This window comes from Tasmannia lanceolata, unplaced genomic scaffold (assembly GCF_043159265.1).
Source record: "Tasmannia lanceolata isolate RefF3 unplaced genomic scaffold, GAP_Taslan_0.1 ptg000003l, whole genome shotgun sequence".
Classification (NCBI taxonomy): Eukaryota; Viridiplantae; Streptophyta; class Magnoliopsida; order Canellales; family Winteraceae; genus Tasmannia; species Tasmannia lanceolata.
Genome location: NW_027518680.1, coordinates 62,816,916 through 62,837,619, shown reverse-complemented (window position 1 = coordinate 62,837,619; position 20,704 = coordinate 62,816,916). Strand labels below are relative to the sequence as shown.

The following is a 20,704-nucleotide window of genomic DNA, read 5'->3' as shown; positions in this document are numbered from 1 at the left end:
GAGAGAGCGGCCCAGGTCGGGTGGAATGCTTCCATGCAACTGATTATATGCCAGAGAGAGAGCATAATTAGACGAGAGATTGTAAATTGGTTGAGGAATCATACCAGACAAATTATTTGCACTGAGTTGAAGGAATTCTAAGCTGGTTAGTTGTCCTAGCTCATACGGGATGCTTCCTTCCAAACTGTTACATCCTAGATCTAAACTGATGAGAGATGAAAGGTTCCCACGCGAAGTTGGGATGTTTCCCATGAGATTATTTTTCCAAAGGTCTAAGTAAGCGAGCTGAGAGAACGAGTGGAACTTGTAGGGAACCCTCCCAACAAAATTATTGTAACTTAAATTCATGGACGTGAGTTTTGGGCAATGGGCAGTCAGATTGGCTGGTATTTCTCCTTCATATGAATTGAGGCTCAGATTGAGAGAATGCAAACGGAATAGACCACTCATGTCTGGAGGGAGTTGGCCAGAGAATCCGTTGTTTGCGAGGTTGATTTCATGGAGGAAGGTGAGATTTGCTATGTGAGGGGACATGGGACGTCCGACCAAGCCTTGATCGCCAAGGTTCAAGGTATTGACCCTTTGAGAATGGCGACGACTACATGTGACTCCCTGCCAATGGCAAAAATGGAGAGAATTGTTCCATGAGGTCAAAGCCCCATTAGGATCATACGTTATTTCATGTATTGGCAACAAAACATATATTATTAAAGAACAGTATTATGGCATCTTTTATAACCATTAACCTCTGGTTTGTCTACTAGTGTGTGTGTGTGTATATATATATATATATATATATATATATATATATATATATATATATATATAGAGAGAGAGAGAGAGAGAGAGAGAGAGAGAGAGAGAGAGAGAGAGAGAGAGAGAGAGAGAGAGGAAAACAGCATCCTCAACAAATTCAAGAAAAATTCTACCTTCTGTGGAATGTGGCTTGGATTTCATTGGAAGGAGACAAGGGTGACACATCAACAGACAAGCAATTATAAAAGCAAGAAACATCCCTGATAGTCACTAGAGATTTCGTTTCTATACAAAACAAGAGGTTTTGCTAATGTGGAATCCAAATGCCAAGCAAAAAACCTAAGCCATCCTGGCTTTTTGAGCATCTTTCCAGAGTTATGAAACCACTGGCAGGGCTATCTTGGTAAATAAAAGGGTGTATTTATCATTTTCCTTAAATGATTGGTACGATTTTTGAGCCACATATAGCATAACGAAAGCAAGGCCAATCAAGTGTGATTAAGATCAATCATAACTTAGGTGTATTTCGTTTTTGGAAACAGGCCTTTGGTATAACGAGACATAAAGACTCCTTATTTTATTGAAATCTCATTTTATGGAATCAGCCTAAATTAATACTGAACTAAACGATAAACAAAGCTAAATCCACTGAAATACTACAAAGTGGAAAGACTCACTATGCCAAGTGATAGACTTTATAGCATTCTCAAAATGGAAATAATACTTCCACCCTCTTTAACAACGTCTGTTTGTATGTTTCCTGAACATGACTTTATTTTCATGAATAGGCAAAGAAGAGAGAGCTGGAAATGATGCCATTTTTACGATAATACAAACAAATGGAGGTGAAAATCAACATAAACGAATGCCACAACCATCCTTACATTAAAGTTGCATATCTCATGATGAGGTTATAAGAAAATATTTCCAATGATTGATGTCAACTTCAATTAATACCTTAGTAATTACTTAGATAAGATGAACCCTCGTGTAAAGCTGGCATCCTATTTTGCCTATCTCGATAGATGCCTATTCCTTGATACAAGTCACTAATCACATGCAATTCCTTGACAACATCACCCATCTGCATTCGATCTCTTGGCGATTTTGCACAGCAAGAGACACCGATTCTGAACATTGAGACCACACAGTCATGCATTCTACTTCTTATATTTCTATGGTTGTTATTATTGTTGGCAACTTGAAATTCTTCTGAGAGCAATTTTTGGTCTGTAATGTCCATCACTCGATCTGGTAGGGCCATCTTAGCAAACTGGTAGAGAGTTAGGCCATCTGTAAACAAATTGTCCGTTGGACTTTTTCCTGTGAACATCTCCAGCAACAAGATTCCATAACTATACACGTCTCCATGTGTAGATCTCTTTCCACCCATCCCATACTCTTTGCATTTAAACATGAAGATAAAAATCAAAGCTTTGATCTTGTTAGAAAGGAAATATGAGATTCGTGTAATCAAGCTAATAAAAATTTTAAAAATCTTGTAAGATAATAATAAAGAACAAATTTTTTTGATAGAGTCATTTACCTAGAGCAACATATCCAATTGAACCCTTTATCGTCAGCGAGCTACTTTGATTATTAGAGCGATTAGCATTGGGTTCAAAAATAAACCTTGCTAACCCAAAATCACCCACATGGGCATTCATGTCGTCATCAAGAAGAACATTGCTTGGTTTTAAATCACAATGAACAAGTGGTATTTCACCATGGTGATGAAGATAATCCAATGCAGAGGCCACATCAATGGCTATATTAAGCCTTTGAATAAGGGTCAAGTTCATCACTGGATGTTGCCCATCTTCACTTTGGTGCAACCACTTCTCTAAACTCCCATTAGGCATGTACTCGAAAACCAAAGCTTTAAAATCATTGCCTTGGTAATCAATACTTGAGCAAGAAGTTAAGATTTTAATGAGATTCCGATGCCGAATGTTTCTTAAGGCTTCACATTCGGCGTTGAAGCTCTTAGTAGCCCCGTGTTGTTGAAGGTTGAGTACCTTCACTGCAACAGCCGTTTCATTGTGGTCTAAAAATCGTTTATAAACAGAACCATAACTTCCAGCACCAATCAAATTTTCCAATGAGAACCCATTAGTTGCTCTTAGGAGCTCTGCATAAGAAAGCTTTAAGCATAGATCCTCCAAAGGCGTCGAAACAACAGGATTCTTTCTCAACTTTCTTTTCCAATAGAAGGGAGCAAAGAAACAAGATAGTATAATAAGGAATAAAATCACACTGACAATTGAAATTATTACTCGTAGAGAATGAGATTTTCCATGTTTGTTATAAACTTGGAGAGGGCATGCTGGCAACTGTAGTTCTAGGATACCCCCACAAAGCTTGTTGTTTCCATAAACTGAAATCGCACTTGCATTTCTAAAAATCCCTTCCTTTGGTACATCACCCTCAAGATCATTAAAAGACAGATTTAGATACGAAAGTAAGTGAAACTTTTCCATGTATTCTGGAATCTTTCCAAACAAGTTATTGTGTGAAAGATCTAGCTCTTGAATACCTTTTAAATTGACCAATGATGAAGGAATGGTTCCTTGAAAGAGGTTATGATCCATGTGTAAGTATTCCAAACTATGACAATTTCGTAATGTACTAGGAATTTCACTTGATAAATTATTATAAGAAATATCTAAATTCCCAAGTTGTTTCAAGTTTCCTACTTCTGAATCAAGGGACCCTATGAAAGAATTATGTGATAAGTCAGGGACTATTGTTAGTGAGGAAAGCTTCAGAATTTGTGTGGGTATTGTACCACTGAGGCTATTTTGACGAAGGATTACTCCTTCTAAATATCCACAGTTTCCTATACTTGATGGAATGCTTCCTTGTAATTTATTTTTTTGTAAATTGAGTCGTAACAAATGAGTTATGTTGCCAAGGGAAGATGGAATTTGACCGAACAGTCCATTTGTCTGAAAGGTCAATAATTGCAGCTTATAAGCTTTCCAATTCCGAAAGGAATAGTTCCTGTGAGAAAATTCTTCTCCATGCCCAGAGTTGTTAAACCTACCAGATTTTCAATACCTGATGGGATGCTCCCAAATATCTGGTTTCTTCCTAATGTCAGGTATGTCAGTTGAGTTGAGAGATTAGCTATAGAGTCGGGCAGTGCACCACTTAAGTAATTGGTGTCCAGAGATAATTTTTGTAGACCAGAGCAATTGGTTAAAGAAGTGAGAAAAATCATGTCGTTAGATTTGCCTCTGCTTCCTAGCCAATTATCTGTGAAGCTAAGAATATAGAGGTCTTGAAGGCTTCCCAAATTCATAGGCAGGAGTCCACTAAAGCTATTCCAACCAAAATCAAGGGCTACAAGGCGTGATGCATTAGAAAAAGAGACTGGAATGGGTCCTGTGAATATGTTGTAATCCATGAGAAGCCATTGTAAATTAGGGAGAGAGAGGCCCAGGTCGGGTGGAAGGCTTCCATGCAAATGATTTGCTGCCAGAGAGAGAGTAGAAATAGATGAGAGATTGTAAATTGGTTGAGGAATCATACCAGACAAATTATTTACACTGAGTTGAAGGAAATTTAAGCCGGTTAGTCGTCCGAGCTCATACGGGATGCTTCCTTCCAAACTATTATATCCTAGATCTAAATGGATGAGAAATGAAAGGTTCCCAAGAGAAGTTGGGATGTTTCCCATGAGATTATTTTTCCAAAGGTCTAAGTAAGCGAGCTGAGAGAACGAGTGGAACTTGTAGGGAACTCCCCCAACAAAATTATTGAAACTTAAAGTCATGGACGTGAGTTTTGGACAATGGGCAGTCAGATTGGTTGGTATTTCTCCTTCATATGAATTGCGGCTCAGATTGAGAGAACGCAAACGGAATAGACCACTCATCTCTGGAGGGAGTTGGCCGGAGAATCCATTGTTTGCGAGGTTGATTTCATGGAGGAAGGTAAGATTTGCTATGTGAGGGGACATGGGTCCGACCAAGCCTTGATCGCCAAGGTTCAAGGCAATGACCCTTTGAGAATGGCGACGACTACATGTGACTCCCTGCCAATGGCAAAAATGGAGAGAATTGGGCATTATTATCACATCTATTTGTTATCACATTCAAAGGTTTCTATTTATTATCACATCTATTTGTCCGATTGGAGCCGTAGTTGGGCATTATTATCATATCTATTTGTTTGATTGCCCAACAGACCATTGTTCTAGGGGAAATGATATATTCATCCCATTTTCTTCACTGAGGAACGCCCTTCTAGAGTAAAATGAGCAGTCATAAATACACTAAAGGGGGTGGCCCGGGGAAGAAAAAGGAGCTGAATAGGATCCATGACTTTTGCTCATCACTACCTAATCTTTCCAACCTGTTCTATTTGGATTTTGAGAATTGATTTTGAGTCCAAAACTGACCATTGAACTAAAAATTAAACGCAATTTACATTCAAATAATCAGTTTACTTTAGCCATCCATATAGGAATCTACCAGGTGAATGTGGACCGTTGATCAGAACGATCCTAGCCATCTGTATTAGACTTTTACCGGCCGAATGTGGATCCTAGCCATCTGTATTAGACTTCTACCGGCCGAATGTGGACCGCTGATCAGAATGATCGTAGCCCTCTGTATGAGACTACTACCGATTAATGTTGGCGGTTAATCTTTTTCCTTTTCTACAAATCATTTAAAGCCCATCAAATGGACGGCTACGATTAACCCATCGGTCCATTTTTGTAGCATCATCCAATCCGCAATATATAGGCATACATCTCGGAGTCACCCTATCTCAAGTTAGAAATTTTACTTAAAGTGCTTGACTTAGTCAGAGGGATGATCCTGCCGTCCTGAAATGGATGTTGTCTCTTTCGAATTCAACTAGACAGAAAATGACAAAAAGAGATTTTCCTGCAACAAAACGGTAGGGGTGGTACTTCTACCGTACAAAAGTTGTGGTGTCGTTCTCATTTAATTGGAAAATTGTTTGATCTAGGTGGGGCCACCTGTTAGTTTTTTTATTTTTTTGTTCTATGAAAGAGAAAAGAGTTTCTACACACTAGTCTACACACTAGTTCTTTATTTAGTTCTTCATGAAAAATTTAGTTCTTTATGAAAATTTTCATGAAAAAACATTATCTAGTAAGTTTGCAGTTGAAAAACTCACTTTCCTTGAAAATATCCCTAAAAATTTCCCTACTTCCAAACAGCCCCAATGTGGTTGAATTCATCGAGGCAGATCATTGTCAAGATTAATTAAGATTGGTGACACACATGATCTTGGTTCCCTGAATGGTCTCTTGTTTATAAGAAATAAGGCTAAAAAAACGAAAAGAAAAGTTTAGATTTTTAAAGTTGGTAAGTTGGGATTGAACCTCCGACCTCAAGGTTGAAGAAAAACCTTAACCAGTTGAGCACTAGGCTTGATTGATCAAGGAGAGACCAACCACAATGGGTTAGACTTGTAGTCGGCATTCAGATCAACTGATCCGATCGCACCCACGTTGCACCCGTGCGGCTAAAAAAGTGGCTTCGAGAAAGAGATTTAACAACCATGGCTCATAAAACATTTTCTACTTGATTTGTTCAACATCAAATTATATACTAGCAGTTTCCAAGATAGTTTAGGATTTTATTAGGAAGTGAAAGGATGGGTAGGTAAAACCCTCTTTCACCAAACTTTGGAAATTGATTTTAATTAGCCCCTTAAAAGGTAAGAGGGGGACTTTCACTCATATATGAGGAATGCTAAATTGAAGTATGCTCTTGCAAAAACCCAGTCACGAGGACATCCTATTGGACCCATTGCACTCAACCGCATTAATCTTTCCTTCCGTTTCTGCATTTTTTCTATGCAGCTTTAAATGTGGTTGAGTGGCGTGGACCCAATGAAGAGCCATTAAGCTAGGGTTTGCAAGGATGTCCTTCAGTTTAGCATTCCTCTATGTAGTATAGATTAGAACAACATAAAACAAATAAAGGGTTACACTTATTAAAAAAGAGAGTAGGGATGCCATTTCCCTTGAAAAATACCAAGGAGATGTTTGGCAGCCATGAAAATTTCTTCCATGGAATATTTGCGGGTCCAAATTCTGCTGAGAATGAAGGGCAGAAGGGAGGGGAGAGAGACTTAAGAGCATATCCACACTGATAGTTGATATCCACACTCCCTTGTTTCAATAATGGCACTTCAATCTTTGCACATATGAATATGAATGAGACCCACGCCCTACGTTTGCCTTACTCAAGAAGATTCCCGCTAGCATGTGACCCAACATCCCTTTTTGTCTCCACCAATACCTTCCCTAACAACACAACAAACCCTCTTTTGGACTCTTTCACCTCCTTTTTCCTTTTCTTATGGGTTGGTTCCGTATGTCTACTTAAAAATAAAGTTTCATTAACAAATTGGAGCACTGATTTTTTTTTCTGTATTGTTCTGTCTTGGTTTCTTATGAGACTTTCACCAGATGGCAACATTATGACCACCGTGACTCTCTTTTTTTCTATAGGTTGTGCCCCAAAAATTATTTCCATATGTTGATCCTAACCCTCCGATCTGTAGAGGGACTGTTTTATCCTAATCCTTTACAGATCCGAGCTAGGGTTAGGAACAACCGATATATATGGAAAGGATTTTTGGGGCACAACCTATTTAGGCTGTGGCCCATCCAATCGATGGTTTGGATCATCCTATGGTGCAGGCCATACCTTACTTTTAATAAAGTGAAGAGTGCGATCATCAAAATACAGTAGTGCTGATAACATTTCCCAAAATCAATCATAACTTAAGCGTACTTTTTTGAAATGAGGCCCTCGGTACGAAGAATAAAGACTGATATTATTAAAATTTTATTTTACAGAATAAACCTAAATTAACATCGAATTAAACAATCAACGAAGCTAAACAATCAATGAGGAAAGGCCCACTATGCCAAGTGATGGACTTTATAGCATTCTCAAAAGGGAAATGATATTTCAACCCCCTTCAGCAACATTGTTTGTTTGTCTATTTCCTCACTATCACTTTATTTTCAAGAACAAAGAAAGAAGAAAGCTGGAATTTTCAAGAGAATACAAACAAATGGAGGTGAAAATCAACATAAATGCATGACATAAACACCCTCACATTAAAGTTGCATATCTCATGATGAGGGTATGAGAACATGTTTCCACCAATTCTTGTCATCGAACCATTTAACTGCAATCAATACCTTAGTTGTTGCTAAGATAAGATGAACCCTCACGTAGAGTTGGCATCCTATTTTTCCTGTCTCGATGGATGCCAATTCCATGATATAAGTTTTTGATCACATGCAATTCTCTGACAACATCACCCATCTGCATTCGATCTCTTGGTGATTCTGCACAACAAGAGACACCGATTCTGAACATTGAGACCACACAGTCATGCATTCTATTTTTCATAATGGTATGATTTTCATTGTTATTATTGTTGACAACTTGGACTTCTTCGGAGATCAATTGTGGGTCTGTAATTTCGATCACTCGATCTGGAAGCGTCATCTTAGCGAATTGGTCGAGAGTTAGGCCATCGGTAAACAAGTTATTGGTGGGAGCTTTTCCTGTAAACATCTCCAGCAACAAGATTCCAAAACTATACACGTCTCCATGTGTAGATCTCTTTCCACCCATACCATATTCTTTCCATTGAAACATGAATACAAAAATCAAACCGTTGATCTTGTTAGAAAGAAACTATGAGATGTTGCCAAATAAAACTTCATCCTATAATCAAGCTAATGAAAATTTTAAAATCTTATAAGATAATAATAAAGAATAAAAAATATTGATAAAGTCATTTACCTGGAGCAACATATCCAATAGACCCCTTTATTGTCAGCGAGCTACTTTGATTGTTAGAGTGATTAGCAGTGTCTTCTATAATAAACCTTGCTAACCCAAAATCCCCCACATGGGCATTCATGTCATCATCAAGAAGAACATTGCTCGGTTTTAAATCACCATGAACAAGTGGTATTTGTCCATCGTGATGAAGATAATCCAATGCACAGGCCACATCAATGGCTACATTTAGCCTTTGAATAAGGGTCAAGTTCACCAATGGATGTTGCCCATCTCCACTTTGATGCAACCACTTTTCTAGACTCCCATTAGGCATGTATTCAAAAACCAAAGCTTTAAAATCATTGCCTCGGTAATCAATACTTGAGCAAGAAGTAAAGATTTTAATGAGATTCCGATGCCGAATGTTTCTTAAGGCTTCACATTCGGCATTGAAGCTCTTAATAGCCCCGTGTTGTTCAAGGTTGAGTACCTTCACTGCAACAATCATTTCATTGTGGTCTAAAAATCCTTTATAAACAGAACCGTAACTTCCAGCACCAATCAAATTTTCCAAAGAGAACCCATTAGTTGCCCTAAGTAACTCCGCATAAGAAAGCTTTAAATATCGATCCTCCAAAGGCGACGAAACAGAAGTATTCTTTCTCGACTTTCTTTTCCAATAGAAGGTAGCAAAGAAACAACATAGTATAATAAGGAATAAAGCCACACTGACTGTTGAAATTATTACTCTCAGAGAATGACTTATTCCACGTTTATGATAAACTTGGACAGGGCATGCTGGCAGTTGTAGTTCTAGGATACCCCCACAAAGGTTGTTGTTTCCATGAACTGAAACCGCACTTGCATTTCTAAAAATGCCTTCCTTTGGTACTTCACCCTCAAGATCATTAAAAGACAGATTTAGATACTCCAGGGAGTGAAACTTTTCCATGTATTCTGGAATCTTTCCAGACAAGTTATTGTGTGAAAGATCTAGCTCTCGAATACCTTTTAAATTGGCCAATGATGAAGAAATGGTTCCTTGAAATTGGTTATGATCCATGTGTAAGTATTCCAAACTATGACAAGTTCCTAATGTACTAGGAATTTCACTTGATAAACTATTATAAGAAATGTCTAATTTCCCAAGTTGTTTCAAGTTTCGTACTTCTGAATCAAGGGACCCTGTGAAAGAATTATGTGATAAGTCAAGGTCTCTTGATAGTGAGGAAAGCTTCAGAATTTGTGTGGGTATGGTACCACTGAGGCTATTTTGACGAAGGATTACTCCTTCTAAATATCCACAGTTTCCTAGACTTGATGGAATGCTTCCCAGTAATTTATTCTCAGATAAATCGAGTAGTAACAAATGAGTTATGTTGCCAAGGGAAGATGGAATTTGACCGAACAGTCCATTTGTGTGAAGGCTCAATAATTGCAGCTTGTTAAGCTTTCCAATTCCGAAAGGAATAGTTCCCATGAGAAAATTCGTCTCCATGCCCAGTTCCATTAAACCTACGAGATTTTCAATACTTGAAGGGATGCTCCCAAATATCTGGTTTCTTCCTAAACTCAGTCGTGTCAGTTGAGTTGAGAGATTAGCGATAGAGCTGGGCAGTGCACCACCTAAGTAATTTGTGCTCAGAAATAATTCTTGTAGACCAGAGCAATTGGTTAAAGAAGTGAGGAAAGTCATGTCGTTGGATTTGCCTCTGCTTCCTAGCTGATTATGTCCGAAGCTAATATAATAGAGATCTTGAAGGCTTCCCAAATTCATAGGTAGGAATCCACTAAAGCTATTCCTACCAAAATCAACCATTGAAAGTCGTGAGGCATTAGATAATGAGACTGGAATGGGTCCTGTGAATAGGTTTAGATCAATGAGAAGCACATATAAATTAGGGAGAGAGAGGCCCAGGTCGGGTGGAATGCTTCCATGCAACTTATTATCTGCCAGAGAGAGAGCAAAAATAGACGAGAGATTGTAAATTGGTTGAGGAATCATACCAGACAAATTATTTGCACTGAGTTGAAGGACTTCTAAGCTGGTTAGTCGTCCGAGCTCATGCGGGATGCTTCCTTCCAAACTATTAACTCCTAGATCTAAATGGATGAGAGGTGAAAGGTTCCCAAGAGAGTATGGGATGTTTCCTGTGAGATTGTTATGTCTGAGGTTTAAATAAGCGAGCCGAGAGAGGGGGTGGAACTTGTTGGGAACTCTCCCAACAAAATTATTGTTACTTAAATTCAAGGACATGAGTTTTGGGCAGTGGGCAGTCAGATTGGCTGGTATTTCTCCTTCATATGAATTGAGGCTCAGATTGAGAGAACGCAAACGGAATAGACGACTCATGTCTTGGGGGAGTTGGCCGTAGAATCCATTGTTTCCAAAGCGGATTTCATGGAGGAAGGTGAGATTTGCTATGTGAGGGGACATGGGTCCGACCAGGCCTTGATCGCCAAGGTTCAAGGCAATGACCCTTTGAGGATGGCGACGACCGCATGTGACTCCCAGCCATTGGCAGAAATGGAGAGAATTGTTCCATGAGGTCAAAGCCCCATTAGGATCATGGGTTATTTCATGTTTGAAGGCGAGCAAAGATAATCGATCGGTTTCGTTTCCTAGAGTGCCAGATTCTGCAGATAAGAGTAGAGAGAGGAGGGTGACATGATAGAGAAATGATGGATACAACAACCTACAACTCAGTTTACTTGGAAGCTCCATGGAAAGTGAAGAGAAAGTCTAAAACTCTAAGAAAACAAGCCTGGGTTGAAGATGCAGAATCACCTTCAAAGGTTTCTATTTATAGAGGGGGGGGGGGGGGGGGGGGGGGTGCGTAGGGGGTAGAGAGAGAGAGAGAGAGAGAGATGGGCATTATTATCATATCTATCTGTCCGATTCGACCGGTAGTTGGGCATTATTATCATTTCTATTTGTCTGATTGCCCAACACACCATTATTCTAGGGGAAATGAAATATTCATCCCATTTTCTTCACTGAGCAACGCCCTTCTAGTGTAAAATGAGCAGTCATAAATACATTAAAGGAAGAAAAAGGAGCTGAATAGGATCCATAACTTTTGCCCATTACTACCTAATACTTCCTAACCTGTTCTGTTTGGATTTTGAGAATTGATTTTGAGTCCAGAACCGACTATCGGACTCAAAATTGCACGCAATTTACAGTCAAATAATCAGTTTAGCCATCCATATAGGAATCTAACGGCTGAATGTGGACTCTTGATCAGAACGATCCTAGCCATCTGATCGGAATGATCGTAGCCCTCTGTATGAGACTTCTACCGATTAATGTTGGCTGTTAATCATTTTTATTTTCTACAAATCATTTAAAGCCCATCAAATGGACGGCTAGGATTATCCCATCGTCGTTAGAAATTTTACTTAAAGTGGGGCCGTTCACTTGACTCAGTCAAAGGGATGGTCCTGCCGTCCTGGAATGGATGTTGTCTCTTTCGAATTCAACTAGACAGAAAATGACACTTTGTGACCACACACTAATTAGTCAAGTCAATATGTCTATAGCTAAAAGTAGGAACTGAACGGTTTAGAAAGAGTAACATTAATACTCTGAAAACGGGATTCCGTTTTGGAAAAATAATGGGTTGAATTTAGGCACAATACTGAAACTGGAACCGTGTCCAGTGTATGGGTCGGCAAACAGCTCCGTGGTTGGTCTGTAAGGGCTGGTTTTGCATCAGTTATTGGTGAGTGGACTTCCCTCATAATCATAACCATGTACTCAGAATGCGAATTCTTGTATGACACTCGGAGGATTTTCTGCGAGGTTTTTCCCCCTTTGCAAGAGGACATTCTGACATGGAATTCGATCATAGCCTCTAATGTTTCAAATGGGAATTGGAGGGAAGACTTCAATTGTTTTCAGACATGCTCTGCGTAGGACTTGTTCGTTCAACAGAACCCACTTATATTAGCACGCTTAATGCTTGTACTTCTGTTGGAGCAATATGGGAGGATAATATAGGGAAAAATCATCAAAGATGGACTGCTCGATGTTACGGTCCTGAGTGGGGGGCCGCCTTGGTATGGGACTGGGTGGGACCCAGCCTGGTATGGGACAGGTTTAAAGGGCCTTGCCTAATGCGTTCCATCAGCTTTGGAGCTTTTGGCGTATCGGTAAGGTACCTAACATTTGGTATCAGAGCAGCCACTACGTCCCGTGTTCGAGTCACGGAAGGGGTGACCTGTGGAGAGGACTACCTAGTAAAAAAAAAACTAGAGTGAAAGCCGCCAGAGTGAAGTTCTGGAAAAAAGGCCAGAGTGAAAGCCGTCACAAAGTGGGCCACCAAGGACGGCGGATTCGGAAGCGTGGTGGTATGTTACAGTCCTGAATGGGGGCCCGCCTTGGTATGAGACTGGGTGGGACCCAGCCTGGTATGGGACAGGTTTAAAGGGCCTTGCCTAACGCGTTTCATCAGCTCTTGAGCTTTTGGCATATCGATAAGGTACCTAACACTCGACAGGACGACTATGGGGATTTCTCTCGTTACATTTTATACTAAGTGTGGGAATTTAAAAGATGCAAACAAAATGTTCTAGATGATATCCCCAAAGAATGTAGTTTCATTTGATTACACGTGTCCCAGGATATGAACAGAATGGTTGTAGCAAAACTGCCATAGATTTATTCCATGGACTAGTCATGTCAGAATCGTGTGTAATACCAAAATCATAACATTTCTTAGCATCCCTAGCACTATATCTGCCGCCTCAACTCTAAAGCATGGTCAAGAAGTTAGAAGTCCACGTGTAGACGATCAAGTTGGGACTTGAACATGAGACGAGCATATCCAATTCTCTTATTACAATGTATGCTAAGCCCAGAAAAGCAGGAAGCGTTTTTCTTTTTCAACATTGAAATAGTCTTCACAGTCCACAATGGACGGTTTGGATAATCCTATGGTGCGGGCCATACCATACTGTAATAAAGTGAGGAGTGCGATCATCCAAATATAGTAGTGCGGATAACATTTCCCTTTGTTGAGTGTTAGCCCTGTTTGGTTTGGATTTTGAGAACCGATTGTGAGTTAAAAACTAATTATTGGTAACTCACTATTGGTTCTCAAAATCCAAAACAACTCGGCTTGAGTTGAGGTAGTTAATAATTGGTACCATATCAAATCGGGTCAACCAGACCCAACCCAACCTGAATTGGAAATCAGGTTGGTTGGGTTGAGTAAATTGCAAATCGGGTTGGGTCGGGTTGAACCCAGTCAGGTTGGAAATCAGGAACTACTTTTCCTTATTCACTATGTGCAGGTCAAATTACAAAAAAGTTTGATATTACGAATGCAGGACACCTGTAAAAATATTGACGAATTCTGGGCACCTTAAGAGGAACAATAATTAACGAAACCTCTATAGATTGGAGGGCTAGGATCAGCATATGGAAATTATTTTACGGGCACAACATATTTATGTTGTGTTTCATCACATGGAAGGTTTAGATCAACCTATGATGTGGTATGTATAATTCTTTGTCGGCCCGTGCATCGCACGGGTTTTTTGCTAGTATAAGTAAAGCTGAATGTGAGAAGCTGAGGTGGTGCCACGTGTCACACCCATAGCTTCCCAAAATTAATTACTACCTTTTTATATTATGAATGCAGTGGGACCCACGAAACTTGAATTAACATTTTCACACGAATGCAGTGGGACCCACGAAACTTGAATTAAAATTTTCACACGTTTCCTCTAACACATGTAACTTTAATTAATGAAATTGGAAAACGTGTTAAGGGGATGTGACACCCGGATTTTAAAACGCTCCTTATCTTAGAATTGACAAAACGCCTACAATAAAAGAATGTAACAACGTGATAAGGTGATGTGGCACCCGGAATGTAAAATGCATATAATATTGGAATTGACAAAAAGCCTAAAATCAGGGAATGGAAAAATCCCCTAAAATAAGGGTTGATTAAAACTAATCCGGATTTTATCAAGATCATATTGGATTTTATCAAAAGCATGATTTTTCTAAAGCTTTATAAAAGCTATTTTTAGAAATTAAGAAAGTTCTAAAGCTTCTTTTTTTGGGTCGCCACGTGCATCCCACGGGACTGCAAACTATCCCACGGGACTGCAAACTAGTTTAATTGGAAAATAGAGGTTTTTTTTGTCATGAAGGCATATTGGACAGGTGGCGCAATTTAAATGGTGGCTATATTGTGCCAAACCGACATGGGGCAAAATTGACTATTTATGGGGGTGTCAATATCAAAATTTCAAAAAAAGACATGAGGGTTAAAGAGAAAGATACGGTTGTTTTAGGATAGTCCAAAATAGGCATTATACTATTGCCACTTTGTAGAGAATATCAGCGGGGTGGAGAATATCAGCGCCCTTTAATTAACCCCTTAAAAGTAGGGGGGCCTTTCGCTTGTATATGAGGAATGCTAAATTGAAGGATGCTCTTGCAAAAACCCAGTCACAAGGATATCCCATTGGATCCATGCCACTCAACCGCATTAATATTTCCTTCACTTTTTGCATTTTTTCTATGCAGCTTTAAATGCGGTTGAGTGGCGTAGTTTTTGCATTTTTTTTCTGTGCAGCTTTAAATACGGTTGACTGGTGTGGACCTCATGAGGGGCCATTGAGCTAGGTTTCGAAATGGTGTCCTTAAGTTTAGCATTCCTCTATGTAGTATAGATTAGAACAACGTCAAAAAAATATAGGGTTACCTCTTATTAAAGTCAGAGTACGGATGCCATTTCACTTGAAAAATACCAAGGGGATGTTTGGTAGCCATGAAAATTTCTTCCATGGAATATTCGTGGGTCCAATTCTGAGAGAGGAGCTCAGAATGAAGGGCAGCAGGGAGGGGAGAGAGATTTGAGGGGATAGGAGTAGAGAGAGCATGCGAAATCTCTGAAAACAGTAAAAAACACACTATTCAGTATTCACCCACCCCCAAATTCCTCAACTGGCCCACTAATATTCCATGGACTATTTTTTTTCATGGGTGACCCTAAGGGCCCGTTTGAATGCCCCCCTTCCAATTCCTCAACTAGCTCTACTAATATTTGATGGACTTTTTTTTTCATGGGTGCCAATTATTCATTAAGGGCCCGTTTGGATGCCGAGAAGATTTTGATTTGGATTTCTCATCATTGCAGCACTTTTTGCATTGTGAATTTTATCCGAATCAAATTTTTGGATTTCCAATTTAGCGGCTGATGGTGGAAAAAATCAGATTTCCAAATATACTGTGAAAATAAGTAATAGGAAATCTACAGATCTGGCAGTTTCTTTCACCCTCTTTGCTCATCAACCTCTCCCCTCTAGTAGGAAGTACCCCTTCACTCTCTGGTTCCCTCAACATGAGCTGGCGGATCTATTCATTTTGTATTCAAAACTCAATTCCAAATCTAAATACAAAATATGAGGTATCCAGACGGGCCCTAATTAAATTTTCAATGACTTATATTCAAGTTCAAGAATAAAATGGTTAAGAATATTCGTACCGAGTAATTTTCACTCAGATCATGCCCGTATCATGTGGGTGAAGCCAAAGCCATGCTTCTCATGCGCTTCTCACAGTAAGAACTTCCGATAGCAACATTGCCCTTTGCCTTTTTTCTTTTGAGCGTAAAATGGGATCTTATCGCTCTCCCTGCCTGATCGTGGTATGTTTAAGATCTTATCCTGCATTTACTTTTCTGATAAAAAAACTAATCGTTGATATGCACACCCCCTTGCTTCAATAATGGCACTCCAATCTTTGCAGTCATATATGAGACCCATCCACTACATTTGCCTTACTCAAGAAGATTCCCGCTAGCATGTGACCCAAACCCCTTTTTGTCTCCTCACCATTCCTTCCCTAACAACACAAGAAACCCCTCTTTTGGACTCTTTCACCTCCTTTTTCTTTTTCTTATGGGTTGGTTTCTTATGTGTTTAGTTAAATAAAATTTCATTAACAAATAAAAGCACTGTTTTTTTCTTTGTATTGTTCTGTCTGGGTTTCTTATGAGACTTTCACCAGATGTCAACATTATGACCACCGTGACTCTTTTTATTCTACAGGTTATGTCCCAAAAATTATTTCCATTGGTTGATCCTAACCCTCCGATCTGTAGAGGATTAGGATCAGTCCCTCTACAGATCGGAGGGTTAGGATCAACCTATATATGGAAATGATTTTTGGGGCACAACCTATTTAGACCGTGGCCCATCCAATGGACGGTTTTGATCACTAAAGTGCGGGCCATATCGTACTTTTAATAAAGTGAGGAGTGTGATCATCAAAATATAGTAGTGCTGATAACATTTCCCAAAATCAATCATAACTTAAGCGTACTTTTTTGAAATGAGGCCCTCGGTACGAGGAATAAAGACTGATAAATATTAAAATTTTATTTTACAGAAAAAACCTCAATTAACATTGAACTAAACGATCAACGAAGCTAAATCCACTGAAGTACTACAGTGAGGAAAGACCCACTTGGCCAAGTGATGGACTTTATAGCATCCTCAAAAGGAAAATGATGTTTCAACCCCCTTCAGCAGCATTGTTTGTTTGTCTATTTCCTCAATACCACTTTATTTTCAAGAACAAACAAAGAAGAGAGCTGGAATTTTCAAGAGAATACAAACAAATGGAGGTGAAAATCAACATAAATGCATGACATAAACATCGTCACATTAAAGTTGCATATCTCATAATGAGGGTATGAGAAAATGTTTCCAACGATTCTTGTCATTGAACCATTCGACTTCAATCAATACCTTAGTTATTGCTAAGATAAGATGAACCCTCACGTAAAGTTACCCATCTGCATTCGATCTGTTGGTGATTCTGCACAACAAGAGACACCGATTCTGAACATTGAAACCACACAGTCATGCATTCTATTTTTCATAATGGTATGATTTTCATTGTTATTATTGTTGACAACTTGGACTTCTTCTGAGATCAACTGTGGGTCTGTAATCTCGATCACTCGATCTGGCAGCGAAATCCTAATGAACTGGTCGAGAGTTAGGCCATCTAAAAACAAGTTATTGGTAGGAGCTTTCCCTGCGAACATCTCTAACAGCAAGATTCCATAACTATACACGTCTCCATGTGTAGATCTCTTTCCACCCATACCATATTCTTTCCATTTAAACATGAATACAAAAACCAAACCTTTGATCTTGTTAGAAAGAAACTATGAGATGTTGCCAAATAAAACTTCATCCTATAATCAAGCTATTAAAAAATTTAAAATCTTATAATATAATAATAAAGAATAAAAAATATTGACAAAGTCATTTACCTGGAGCAACATATCCAATAGACCCCTTTATTGTCAGCGAGCTACTTTGATTGTTAGAGTGATTAGCAGTGTCTTCAAAAATAAACCTTGCTAACCCAAAATCCCCCACATGGGCATTCATGTCATCATCAAGAAGAACATTGCTCGGTTTTAAATCACCATGAACAAGTGGTGTTTGTCTATGGTGATGAAGATAATCCAATGCGCAGGCCACATCAATGGCTACATTTAGCCTTTGAATAAGGGCCAAGTTCACCAATGGATGTTGCCCATCGCCACTTTGATGCAACCACATCTCTAAACTCCCATTAGACATGTACTCAAAAACCAAAGCTTTAAAATCATTGCCTTGGTAATCAATACTTGAGCAAGAAGTTAAGATCCTAATGAGATTCCGATGCCGAATGTTTCTCAAGGCTTCACATTCGGTGTTGAAGCTCTTAGTGGCCCCGTGTTGTTGAAGGTTGAGTACCTTCACTGCAACAACCGTTTCGTTCTGGTCTAAAAATCCTTTATAAACATAACCATAACTTCCAGCACCAACCAAATTTTCCAAAGAGAACCCATTAGTTGCTCTAAGTAACTCCGCATAGGAAAGCTTTAAGCATGGATCCACCGAAGGTGACATTACTAAAGGGTTCTTCCCCGACTTTCTTTTCCAATAGAAGGTAATATAGAAAAAGGATAATATAATAAGAAATAAAACCACACTTGCTATTGAAATTATTACTAGTAGAGAATGAGATTTTCCACGTTTGTTATAAATGTGGAGAGGGCACGCTGGCAACTGTAGTTCTAGGATACCCCCACAAAGCTTGTTGTTTCCGTGAACTGAAATCGCACTTGCATTTTGAAAAATCCCTTCCTTTGGTACTTCACCCTCAAGATCATTAAAAGATAGATTTAGATACTCGAGGCCGCGAAACTTTTCCAGGTATTCTGGAATCTTTCCAGACAAGTTATTGTGTGAAAGATCTAGCTCTCGAATACCTTTTAAACTGCCCAATGATGACGGAATGGTTCCTTGAAAGAGGTTATGATCCATATAAAGGTATTCCAAACTAAGACAATTGCCTAACGTGTCTGGAATTTCTCCAGACAAACTGTTGCCAGACATGTACAATCTCCCAAGTTGTTTTAAGTTTCCTACTTCTGAAGCAAGGGGCCCGGTTAAAGAATTATATGATAATCCAAGGTACATTGATAGAGAGGAAAGCTTAAGAATTTGGTTGGGTATGGTACCAGTCAGGCTGTTTTGATAAAGATATATGGATTCCAAATTTCCACAATTTTCAAGACTTGGTGGAATGTGTCCTTGTAATTTATTTTTAGATAGATCGAGTGTTAACAAATGAGTTATGTTACCAAGGGAAGATGGAATTTGCCCGAACAATCCATTTGTGTGCAAGGTCAATAATTGCAGCTTGTTAAGCTTTCCAAGTCCAACAGGAATAGTACCTGTGAGAAAAATTTTCTCCATGCCTAGTGTCTTTAAACCTACGAGATTTTCAATACCTGAAGGGATGCTCCCAAATATCTGGTTTCTTCCTAAAGTCAGTCGTGTCAATTGAGTTGAGAGATTAGCTATAGAGTCGGGCAGTGCACCACTTAAGTAATTGGTGTCCAGTTGTAATAGTTCTAGACTAGAGCAATTGGTTAAAGAAGTGAGAAAAATCATGTCGGTAGATTTGCCTCTGCTTCCTAGCTGATTATGTCCGAAGGTAAGAAAACTGAGATCTTGAAGGCTTCCCAAATTCATAGGTAGAAGTCCACTAAAGCTATTATAACCAAAATCAAGGTGTAAAAGGCGTGATGCATTAGAAAAAGAGACTGGAATGGGACCTGTGAATAGATTCAGATCCATGAGAAGCCATTGTAAATTAGGGAGAGAGAGGCCCAGGTCGGGTGGAAGGCTTCCATGCAACTGATTTGCTGCCAGTGAGAGAGCAGAAATAGACGAGAGATTGTAAATTGGTTGAGGTATCATACCTGACAAATTATTTACACTGAGTTGAAGGAAATCTAAGCTGGTTAGTCGTCCGAGCTCATGCGGGATGCTTCCTTCCAAACTATTATGTCCTAGATCTAAATGGATGAGAGATGAAAGGTTCCCAAGCGAGGATGGGCTGTTTCCTGTGAGATTGTTATGAAAAAGGTTTAAATAAGCGAGCTGAGAGAGCAAGTGGAACTTATTGGGAACCCCCCCAACAAAATTATTGTAACTTAAATCCATGCCTACGAGCTTTGGGCAATGGGCAGTCAGATTGGCTGGTATTTCTCCTTCATATGAATTGAGGCTCAGATTGAGATGACGCAAACGGAATAGACGACTCATGTCTGGGGGGAGTTGGCCGTAGAATCCATTGTTTCCGAGTTTGATTTTATGGAGGAAGGTGAGATTTGCTATGTGAGGGGACATGGGTCCGACCAAGCCTTGATCGCCAAGTTTCAAGGCAATGACCCTTTGAGGATGGCGACGACCGCATGTGACTCCCAGCCATTGGCAGAAATGGAGAGAATTGTTCCATGAGTTTAAAGCCCCATTAGGGTCGTGGGTTATTTCATGTTTGAAGGAGAGCAAAGCTAGTCGATCGGTCTCGTTTCCTAGAGTACAAGACTCTACTGATAAGAAGAGGAACAAGACAAGAGTGACATAAAAGAGAACAGATGAAGGCAATAAACTACAGCTCAGTTTACTTGGAAGCTCCATGGAAGATGCAGATTCACCTTAAAACACTAAGAAAACAAGCCTGGGTTGAAGATGCAGATTCACCTTAAAACCCTTCTATTTATAGGAGAGAGAGAGAGATATGAGTAGATGGGTGCATCTCACGTCAGAAATTT

General features: G+C 39.4%; 1 protein-coding gene and 2 pseudogenes across 1 annotated transcript; all 3 read right to left on the bottom strand.

Moving 5' to 3' along the window:
• Positions 1-1,714: 1,714 nt before the first annotated feature.
• Positions 1,715-4,636, bottom strand: LOC143864274 (uncharacterized; annotated as a pseudogene).
• Positions 4,637-7,767: 3,131 nt separating this feature from the next.
• On the bottom strand, positions 7,768-11,277 carry LOC143864265 (uncharacterized). Its single transcript, XM_077375178.1, has 2 exons — positions 8,571-11,277; positions 7,768-8,407 (listed from the first exon to the last, which is right to left on the bottom strand). Exons 1-2 carry the CDS (start codon positions 11,275-11,277, stop codon positions 7,959-7,961), a joined length of 3,156 nt encoding a protein of 1,051 aa, XP_077231293.1. The 3' UTR covers positions 7,768-7,958.
• Positions 11,278-17,356: 6,079 nt separating this feature from the next.
• LOC143870040 (receptor kinase-like protein Xa21 pseudogene) lies at positions 17,357-20,570 on the bottom strand (annotated as a pseudogene).
• Between the last annotated feature and the right edge of the window lie 134 nt (positions 20,571-20,704).

Bases quoted from the DNA above. Each gene is read 5' to 3' on its own strand.
- LOC143864265 (XM_077375178.1), bottom strand. From the start codon at position 11,277: ATGGAGCTTCCAAGTAAACTGAGTTGTAGGTTGTTGTATCCATCATTT. The intron at 8,408-8,570 runs GTAAATGACTTT...TTCAATGGAAAG, and splicing joins TATTGGATATGTTGCTCCAG to AATATGGTATGGGTGGAAAG.